Below are 11,170 nucleotides of genomic sequence, written 5' to 3'. Positions count from 1 at the left end.
GGGGGTGCTACGGAAGTTTCGTATCAGGATGATATTTCTGTATACAGTTTATCTGAGTGGTATTAACCCTATGAACGGTTTGGATAGCATATAAACATGATGGTCGGCTCCACGAAGGTTTCAACGGTGGACGTTTCTGTTCCTACTTTTTCGTGTTGTGTGGCCCAATTGAGTTTTAGATCTGTCTGTTTTTATGAATTCCGTACTATTATAGTATTGTAAAACTGATGGACAGAGTGGATTTTTGAAGGACTCTCTGTAGGCCCCCACACAGCTTCCGAATACAGTAACTTCCTCCGCCTCCGCGTCGGTCGATAGGCCCAGGTACAAAAAGCAAATAACCGGACGATCTTCACCCTTCAAAATTGGTTCCTTTTGTTACAATAATCTTTTTGACAAACCATGGATCAAATGGTCACCATTATTTCTACCAGAAGGCAATCCAAGTAGTCCCAACGAACAGACATTTCAAGTGGGTCATCTGGCCTAATTTTCTCCGCTTCATCTTAACCGTCCATTTATACATGCTATCATCTGGATGGCTACAACCATCCTCTCGGTCTGCATCTTGAACCATCAATTACTAAGACCCGATTGGAATGAACGAACAGTCTAGATCGATGGATTGACAAGCTAACGTGCACAAATCAACCACCTGTACCATTACCCTACGGTACAACCAGTTGCATTAAAACGTTATCAGATATAAAGGCAAACACACAAGCGCCCAAAAGCAAAAGCAAAAGCAGGAGCGAAAGAAAGCGCGGAAAAGAAGAGAAGAAAAAGATCAGATCCGGCCGTTCGTTCACCAAACGCGTACTTCGGCCATGGCCTTCTCCATTTCAGTTCTGGTCATCATCTGCTCTCTCCATCTCATCGCCTTCGTTCTAGCCATTGGAGCTGAAAGAAGGAGAAGCACCGTAAGATATACATACCCTCTTCGTATTTCATACGTATATATACTTTCTCTACACCTCTTTTGGTAACCTACGCTTACAGTATAGTGTACTCCACCCTCGCCCTTTCCGACCTTCCGTCTGATGATCCAGACCGTTCACATAAAAGATCCCACCTTAGATGGGCCGCATAACAAAAACCTCCCTCATCAGCTGGTGAAGCGTTTTTCTTTTGCCTAATCTCTGTCTTCTCTGTATATGGTAGGGAAATGTGGTACCGGATGAGTACGATGAGGCTACGTACTGCGTATACGACTCAGACGCTTCGACATTGTACGGTCTAGCGGCGTTCTTTCTGCTTCTCATCAGCCACGCGTTACTTAACGGCGTTACTAGATGCCTCTGTTTCGGGAGGGGTTTAACGCCTGGTGGTTCAAGAGCGAGCGCCGTTTGCTTTTTTATCGTTTCCTGGTAAGTAAAAAACTAAGACTCTAAAAATAGAAAATGTTCTGGCGTGGACACTTGGACAGTCCAATCCATTGATCCTGACCGTTCATTAGGTCCAACACGTATTTCACGGGTTCCCATTTAAATATCACACTAATCTGGCAAATATTAACCATTTGATCAATGGATTTAATATGGACGGTCAAGATTATCTATACAAGAAGGACCGATCAACAATTGGATCCATCTATTTGTCGTGGATTTTTGATGATTTTAAAGAGCTACTTTTGTTAGGCAATCATATTCATCCCATCCATTGCTTGGAAAATGGACAGTTATAGAAATTTAAGGAAAGGCAACGGACGGATTGGATCACCCGATCAGTGCGATTTCTGTTTGGGAGTCCATAACATGTGTTCTGGACTAATAGACGGTTCAGATTGACTGTGTGGACTGTCCAAGTGAATTTTTGTAACTAGGAGCACTATAACTTACAATGCTCTGGAGCACCGGAGCATTTCTCTTTGCGGCAAAATGCCTCGGAGGATCGAATAACCGGTCGATTGCATTTTGCAAGTGAAGTTACCGAATTACCCTCATTTTTTTTTTAAATTGAAGTGATGAAGTCAAGAATTGTGGGCGCATGTTGTACATATATGACATCCAACCTTTCAAACAGATGAATCTTACTACTAAGATTATATTAATGAAAATTCTAGATGATCCAATTAGAAGGTGGGCCACACCATAAAAAATTAATATACACTGCCCAAAAAATCCAAATTCATATCATAGCCCGTCTGATGATTCTATCCACCAGATTTTCGGCTTGAGTGATCAACATGGTAGGATGCATATGTTGGACGGGTTGGGTGTTGTGGCCATACCATGTGGGCCCTACAATTCTCCGCTTTAAAGCTTTTTAAAGGAAAAAAAATATATGGGGTTAGTTTAGTAATTGCACTCCCAAAGATGCACTATCCATTAAATCCAGTTTGTGGAGGATTAATTCGATAAAATCGAATTTTGAAGGAATTTATCGGTAAAATTACAAAGATAAACATGGTGCATCTGCGAGTCATACTCGCACGAACGTGTGCGGGGCAGCATGGTTTTGCGAGATCCGGGCCGTTCACATGGTGGGCCCTACGTTAATGTAATCGAGGACAGAATTGCGATAGTATGCCTCGCCAGACATGCACACATCTCAAGAAAGAATGAATGGCTGAGTATAATCGTCCCCATCCAATGCCCAAGTGTGGCTCACCTGATCGGCAGACCGAAGTATTTGATTCTTCAACGGGCAGCACGTTTACGTGTGGTGGGGCCCAACGGTAACATTTCAAAATTGCTCCGGTGTGGCCCGTTGGAGCTGTGGGTACAGTTGATTTTTAGTCTTCGGGCAGAAAATTGGGGATAGAACTTGATGGGTAGAGTGAATTTTACACGTACAATTTAGTGGGCCCCACAGACCTAAGTGTTTTACGCACCGGGTAAAATAACTGTTGTAGAGGATATCCAGTCCATGATAGGTGGATCTGAACCGAACATCTTGGTGAATCTAATGTGACACATGATGTTCCTTAAGAATCAATTGGTGGCCTTTAAATGGGCTGCATAAGAATTAACTTTTGAATTTTAGAGGCTGTTTGGATAGAGTGCATGGTTAGGAATGTAGCCCGTTTACATTCACTAGCCTGTTTGTGAAAGGGAGTACAATCTTTTTTTATTATTTATTTATTTTTTATATAAATATTAATGGAAGGGAAAAGGGTTTCCTTTAGGATTGCAACCCAAGTGGTTGCAAATCTGGATTAATTGAGGATCTATTTGGAATATGGTGATGTAATGGAAATGTGTCATCATTATGGTTTTACCAGCTCAAAGCTAAATTCATACTAATGAAAATATTTTTAGAAAATAAGTAAAAGAATTGTAATTATTGTTTTTTTTTTTTTTTAATTTTTTAAATTTGAAATCTTAAATTCAAACAAGCACATAGGTGCATAGATTTAATGATTTGACATTAGTGCTTGTTTGGATTAGGGATTCATAGAGAAATGCAATAAAAAGTTGTCATCATTACGATTTTACTATTGCAAAGCCAAACACGAAAAATGTTGATCAATGCATATGTTTTTAGAAGATTGGTAAAAAAAATTATAATCATTATCATTTTTAATTACACTACAGCAGAAATCTCACATTCAAATAGTCACGTCGCTGTATGGATTTGATGATTTGTTGTTGAAGTAATTGAAAGGCATCATCATCATTACAATCATATCATTGATAAACCAAACACAACAATTGTCGTTCAAATGGAGATGTTTTCCAGGGGAGATGAAAATATTTGTGATGATTGTACTTTTTCATTAAATTGTTGTGGTAATCTTCAATGCAAATAGGCAAAGTAACTAAAATGTGTCATCATTATAATTTTATCGTAAAAAAACCAAACACCAATTCTCGGTCAAATATAGATATTTTTAAGAGAAGTAAAGAAATTTGTAATAATCATACTTTTGAATTACTTATTATGGTAATCATCAATCCAAACAAACCTTGCTGGGAAGGAAAGTAAATACCTTTTTTCTTGAAATTACCTTTCCTTTGTTTTGAGAGCTTTCTTTGTGGGAATTTGTGGAAAACATAATTATTCACTGAATTTTTTTGTTAGAAAATCCATGAACTTGCTGTTGAAGTTCACTCTTAAGAAATGCATTTTAATTTTTTTGTTAGAAAATCCATGAACTTTTTTTTTTTTTTTTTTGTTTTGTTTCTGTTAGCTTGTTAGTACACCTCATTGTCAGTTGACACTTCACTATTAGCCACCCTCAAGATCGATAACAAGACCTCGAGTTTTGAAACGAGGTATCTTTCACTCAGTCTACCAGTTGACACTTGCTTTTCGAAGTTCACTCTTAAGAAATGCATTTTTCAACTATTAAAGGCAAATGAGCTTTTAATAGTTAAACCTAAATATGCCACTGTCCCTCTTCAATCGTTTGGCATGTTCCACGTGCCAATATTGTCGATCTTCGGTTATACCTTGCATTGTGCCACTATGCCACATGTTTCTATGTGCCACCACTGTTTCCCATGGATGATGTCAGCATCAAAATCAATACTTTGCTTGCTCCGAGAATTGGTGGGCCTCACTATTATTTCTACGTGAAATCCGCCTCGATCAATAAGTGCATCCCATTAATTTAACCATAAAGCCTAAAAATCAGTTCGGCGTGTGATTCAGGTAGACCGTACCAACGAAATTATAGGGAGAGAGACACCCACCCTTGATTTTTTAAGGTCCATTATGATGATTATATGAAATTCACTCCAACGGTTAGATAAATAAGCGTTTTGACAAAAAATCAAGCCCATCCTCGATTCATATGACCCACACGAAAAGAAATAATTTGGAAGACAAGAGTCACTATTTCCCTTTGTATGGCTCATTTGAATCACAAAGCAATTTGATTTTTAGGCTCTTCGGTTTAAATTAGGCGACACACTTGGTGACCGGGGTAAATTTTACATAAACATTATGACGGTCATGTACCACAATATTTTTTAGGCCTAGACGGGTCACACGATGACGTCTCCACATGAAAATGACTTTTGTAGCTTCAAGAATTGGTATACCTCACCCTAATGTTTACCTAAAATCCACTTGTATTATTTGGTGTGCCACTCCTTTTTAGCCGTAGGGGTAAAAAATCAGCCCAATTCAACTGGGCCATGTGAAGGGAAACAGTTAGGAAACGTATCCCTTGTATATTGTTACCAATCATATGGTGCACCTGAACCATGAACCTTGCTGTTTTTTGAGCCCCACGGCTAATATTGAGTGACACACTTAGTGATTGGGGTAAATTTCACATAAACCTTACGGTGGTCCATTATTAAGAATATAGTAAAATGCATATCATGCATGGAGAAAATGTGTCCACCACAAATTTTGAATTCATATTCATAGTGCCAGACACCACTTAGGATTTTATTCGACATCAATTCCATAATTATTAGGATTTGAATTCCAATTTAAATGGAATCTATTTTTCCAAAGGACCCCCTTTAGTGTCAAACAATATCCCCGCTTGGATTCTAAATTTAGGTATTGAAAGCATATAATGATTACAAATTCATCTACTTATCTCCTCGAATATATGTATTAGACTATGATTGTCTTGTTTGATTTTGCAACGGTAAAATTGTAATGTTGACACCTTTTGTATTACATAAACCTATTAATTTTCAGTCCAAACATACCCCTAGTGCTAATGTCACTATATATTATGCTTATATTATAAGCTACTTAGATTCTTAGCAGAAAAAGTTGAGAAAAATGAATGGCTAAGATCTTTGAAGCATGCTCTACTGGGTGAAATTGGTTGGCTATATTCCAAGCGCGGAAATTGCCTGTAAGGTGGGTGGGGGGAAACGACGATGTACCTAATCACGACAAGGACATTTCTATTATATATCATGCCACCTGTTGGGGTTGTGGTCACGTGGTTTACCTGAATTCGTCGTTACATCACCTAGGTTTTAGCCACTGGACAGTGGTCCTATTCAATTATACGGCTGTGGATGGCTATCTAAAATCTTGGATTCGGATTCGGTGGTGACCCCTTGGTAGGTCGGAAAAGCTGTGTGTGCCCCACCATGATGTATGTGTTTTATCCATGCCGTCCATTCATTTTCCCACCTCATTTTAGGGAGTCCTAAAAAAGGCAGATCCAAATCTAAGGTGGACCACACCACAGGAAACAGTGGTGATTGAACGCCCACCATAAAAAGTGATGTGTGTTTTTCCTCGGTGGGCATTCAATCACTACTCTTTCCCGTCGTCTCATGTTTATTTGGTATCTAACCTATTGATTAGGTCACACAGACTTTTTATGGTGGGTGTTTAATCACCACTGTTTCCCATCGTCTGGTCCACCTTAGATTTTGATCTGCCTCATTTTTTGGGCCAATGTCCTAAAATAAGCTGGTAAAATGGATGGACGGAGTGGATAACGCAAATACATCATCGTGGGGTCCACTTCACCGCCCAGTACCGAGAGGAGTCACTACCGAGTCCTAAAATGAGATTATTGTCTTTTTTAAAATAATTGATATCCACCATTCAAGGTGAGGCCTATCATATAGACGGTTTGGATCATTTAGAAAAGATCCCAGATCTACCATTATTTCTGTAATTTATTGCAAAGGTGCGCTGAATGTAAAAAAAATAAAGTGACCCGCGCACCTAGTTATGATAGAAGTTTCGAAGATCACGAGGATGAGTATTATTATATATATGCTTGGGCTGCGGGCTTTCACATTGGACAGCTGGGACGATGGTTTGGTAGGATGGGACCCACCCTATAAGTACCATCACATAAATCCCTCAAATCAAGATATCCTAGTCACAGGATATTCGGATTTTCTTTGACTGGAGTATGGGAGTTGTTGGCCACGTATTGAAAAGTTAGGTATTTCCACGTGGAGAAATTTTTTTGCGCATATCGAGTGGGACCCAAAATATCAACGGTTCAGATCATGTGGGCCATACCGCATGAAACAATGGGGATTGAACGTCTGGGGGTGACAGAAGTTTTGTATGAAGATGATATTTGTTCCTACAGTTTATCTGAGAGGTAATAACCTTACGAACGGTTTGGATGGGATATAAACATCATGGTCAGCCCCAGGAAGGTTTCAACTGTAGACGTTTCCATTCCCAATGTTTTGTTTGTAGTGGCCCAGTTGAGTTTTGGATCTGACTGATTTTTAGAATCCTATGCTACTGGAGTCTTTAAAAACAGATGGACGGAATGGATTTATCATTGACATCTCTGTGGAACCCACACAGCCCTGAGCACTGGTATATCTCTGCGATCGGGGGCACATGCAATCTGCTCTCTATCGAGTGGGGTTCAAAATGTCAACGGTTCGGATCACTTCAAAATGGGTCCCACTCGTGCAAATAGAAAACCTGAACGGTGCTACAAATGTACGTTGACCCTTAAAAACGATCGATTACTCTTAATCACGTGGGGCCCACGTGAAGAGCAGATCGGCTTGAATTCTACCTGACATACGTGGGTCCCATATGATGAACGGGTTGGATTCTGTATTCGCATCCTGCATGTATTGCATTAGCAGTGCGCGTGTCTGACTCAATGGTGTGGATGTATGCAGGGTGAGCTTTTTGGCTGCAGAGGCGTGCCTCTTGGCAGGGTCGGCTAGGAATGCGTACCACACGAAATACCGGGGAAGGTTCGGCGTACATGACTTATCGTGCGCCGCGCTCCGTAAGGGGGTGTTCGGCGCCGCTGCAGCACTGACATTTGTCTCTTTGGTGGGGTCCATCTTGTACTATTCGAGCCACGCCAAGGCCGACACGGCCGGATGGCTCAAGCACCAAAACGAGGGTGTGAATATGGCCCCATACCCCCAACCGACGATGGATGATGGTGGGGCCCAGAAGGCCTAAGGCCACACAGGCTTTCTTTTGGTCACTGAGGAATGCTATTTCCAGGGGCTTCATCTTCATGCGTGGCCCATACTTGCCAGATCCAAGCCGTTTAGGGTGTTCTGTCCATTTATCAAGTGTGCAACATATGTTGGGAAAATGATAACCGACGGTGTAGATTTGACATGCACGGTTGGTCGTTTGATAAGTGGACCTGCCTGATTTTTAGATTGGGACCTTGAAGATGGTGCGGCTGGAAATAGCATTCTTCTTTTTCACTTTTGTGGGTCCCTGTGTATGTGTCTTCTCTCTAAAATATGAGGGTATGTTGGGAACGTTAGAGTCAAAAAAACGTTGGTCCTTGAGGGACATATAGTTTGTGGGCTCCATAGCTTGAACGGTATAGATTGACGTGTATGTATACCATGTGTCGCATGGATGAGACACCACGACTTGAAAATAGTTGTGAACTATCACAGTAACCATAGTACATTTGTAAGGAGAGTATAAGATGGAGTGTAATTTTGGGAGCGTTGCTAGTCCACCGTCCATACACAATGAGTGGAAGTTACAGTGATCGGATGGCTGTCTTTATCTTGTTTTAAAAACTCTGGGTCTGAGAGTTTTAAGCCGAGTAATTGTTTAGGCTGGACCTGGTCGTGCATTTGCTGAAAGGACCAACGAGTGTGCTCGTTGTCTTCCCAACTTAAAGAACATCTACCATGAGACCGGCCTGACCTGACCCTGGTTCAGACTGGGCTTAGCTTGGATTGAGGTTCTTCAGAATTAGTGCTCCACATGAATCGAGTTAGCTTGGTTAACTCTGCTCGACTTGGCTCGGAAAAGCTCGATTCGACTCGGTCTGAAATTGGGTTTGAGCTGAGCCGAGCTGATTTTTTTAGCTCGAAAAAAGTTTGAGCGAAGGTCAAGCTAGACTGAACTCGACTCGGCTCAGAACTTAACTTGGTTCGAATCGATTCGGCTTGGATTGGGTTCACTTAGTATGAATATTTTGTATATATTTTCATATTTAAATAAATTATAAATTATTTATATTATATATATTAAAAGTTATAAAACCTAAACTCGAACTCTACCCGACTCAAATCGGGTTCACTTAGTATAAATATTTTGCATATATTTTTATATTTAAATAAATTATATATTATATATTAAAAGTCACAAAACCTAAACTCGAACTCAGCTCGAAAGATCAAGCTCAAGGTTGGCTCGAGCTGCTAACCGAACCAAGCTGCCCAGTCAAGCTTGAGGACCGAGTGAGTCAAGTTTTAGCTGTGGTAACCTGACTGCTGAACTCGGTTCCACTTGTGTACAATCAATCAGAATTCCACATCCACACAGGCACTTCACATGTTGGAGTAGCTGGGAATGGATTGAGTGGGCCTGTCTTTGAATGGGTTCAGGTGGACCCGTTGGACAGGCTGGCTCAGAATTTTGATTTTCTTGCTACGGCTCAGTCCTTTAGATTGGCCCAGTTGGGCTGCTGCCATGGGCCAGGTGAAGTTCTGCCTAGGCCTGACCTTTTTACTAACAGGCCCAGAATCATACCCGAATCTGACCCGCAACTAATTACCATCTGACCCAACTCGACCCACTTAAAAAATTCTTCAAACCTGATCTGACCCGACCAGACCCGTTTAATAAATGAGAGGGCTCAAATGACCCAATCCAACTCACCATGACCGAACTCGGATTTAATAAAATGGAATATGACATTAAAGCCATTCACAACCAGGCACAGACGGTGGATCCACACACACACACACACACACACACACACACATATATATATATATTTGTTTCGGGCTTTGGTTGGGGTCATCTGGCTCAATCGGTTGATGACCTATATGGGTGAGTTGGGTTGGTTTGGGTGTAATCTAAGCCCCACTCATTTACTTATACAAATCCTATTTCTATCTTGGGCCCGACCCAATGCCCATTTAGCTTGGCCCAAACCCACCTAAAAAAAATTGGTCAGGTTGTTTAAGCCACGAGCCAACTTGTCCCATTGCAACCCTAGTTAGATGTAGACCGTTGGTTGTAGTTGTCCACATTCAAGCAAGAAATTAAAATAATAATAATAATAGTAATGGTTAGGATGAATGGTTAGGGGAGATATTGGGCATGACCTGTTATGGGAAAAACTGAACTAACCTACTATATGAGAGATCGTGTATCATGAAAGGGGACCAGGATAATGTTGGCAAGGAGTCATATGAACAGGTTCCTTGAACTACCGAGATATCTACCATGTAGCTTAGTTGAGTTGAGCTCTGGGGGAATACCCCAGGAAGCCAAGTTGAACTTACTGGTCGAGCTGATCAGACCAGTCCCGAACTTAGATGAGGGATGTCCAGAAACAATTTTGCATTGTACTGAGTAAAGATAGATATGATTGAACTTACTGGTCCAGCTGATTAGACCAGTCCCAAACTTAGACGAGGGATGTCGAGAAACAATTTTGCATTGTACTGAGTAAAGATAGATATGATTGAACTTACTGGTCGAGCTGATCAGACCAGTCCCGAAGTTAGACGAGGGATGTCCACTCAAATTCAGACCTTGACCTTCCAGCACATTTGACAAGTCCCACTAAGATACGCAAACCACATAAGAATTCTATAAATTCACTCCCTACTTTTAAAGGAAGGCCCGCACAGAAACTTCAACTCAAGTCTTATTTTTGTGATAAAGCTACCCACCTAAATTAGACATCAAAGGGTCCCTAGCCAACTCCAGCATGCCCATGATACGTTACCTCTTCACTGGTGCAGGTATCAAAAGTGCCAACAAGTGCAACCGCAAGCTTATCTTGATTTAGACGATAGCAGCTTTTAGGAGAGATATTGCACATATGACCCATCCCATAATGGAGCCTTCTAATTGTTGGATGCATGCTTTAACACTAGTCCTGAAAATCCGGCCTTTTCACTGGTCAGGTGGGCCATGCAAGGGAGCTTACCCTGTGAGTGATTTAGATCATGGACAATGTGGATGTGTGCTTTTTTGTGAGATCCAAGTCACTATCAGGGCGAACTAAGAATCCTTGGGCCAAATAAAAAAGTCCTGATACATGGTGGTGGGTCCAAATTCTAGTTATCCATTTTCATTTACACGTCTGGCCAACAAGGCCAGTAGAACACCTGATCTTTAGGCCTGGTTGATGTCAGTGGTATGGCCCACCTGATCAGTGGCTTGGATTTCACTAGTCTGGACGTGTGGCAGCAATTGCAGTTGCCGTGGGTTGTGATTAAAGGTACCAATGGAGTGTAATAACTACAAATGTAGGACCTGTTGCACTTGTGCGCACCTTTGAACACGTGTCATGGGCATAAAATTT

General features: G+C 41.2%; 1 protein-coding gene across 1 annotated transcript; it reads left to right on the top strand.

Moving 5' to 3' along the window:
* The first annotated feature begins 732 nt into the window (after positions 1–732).
* On the top strand, positions 733–8,343 carry LOC131235000 (uncharacterized). Its single transcript, XM_058232049.1, has 3 exons — positions 733–920; positions 1,162–1,367; positions 7,536–8,343. The coding sequence occupies exons 1-3, from the start codon at positions 828–830 to the stop codon at positions 7,828–7,830; spliced, it is 594 nt and encodes a 197-aa protein (XP_058088032.1). The 5' UTR covers positions 733–827; the 3' UTR covers positions 7,831–8,343.
* Positions 8,344–11,170: the final 2,827 nt, after the last annotated feature.

The sequence above is a fragment of the Magnolia sinica genome, chromosome 19, assembly GCF_029962835.1.
Source record: "Magnolia sinica isolate HGM2019 chromosome 19, MsV1, whole genome shotgun sequence".
Taxonomy (NCBI): domain Eukaryota; kingdom Viridiplantae; phylum Streptophyta; class Magnoliopsida; order Magnoliales; family Magnoliaceae; genus Magnolia; species Magnolia sinica.
This window is presented reverse-complemented; position numbering and strand designations above follow the sequence as displayed.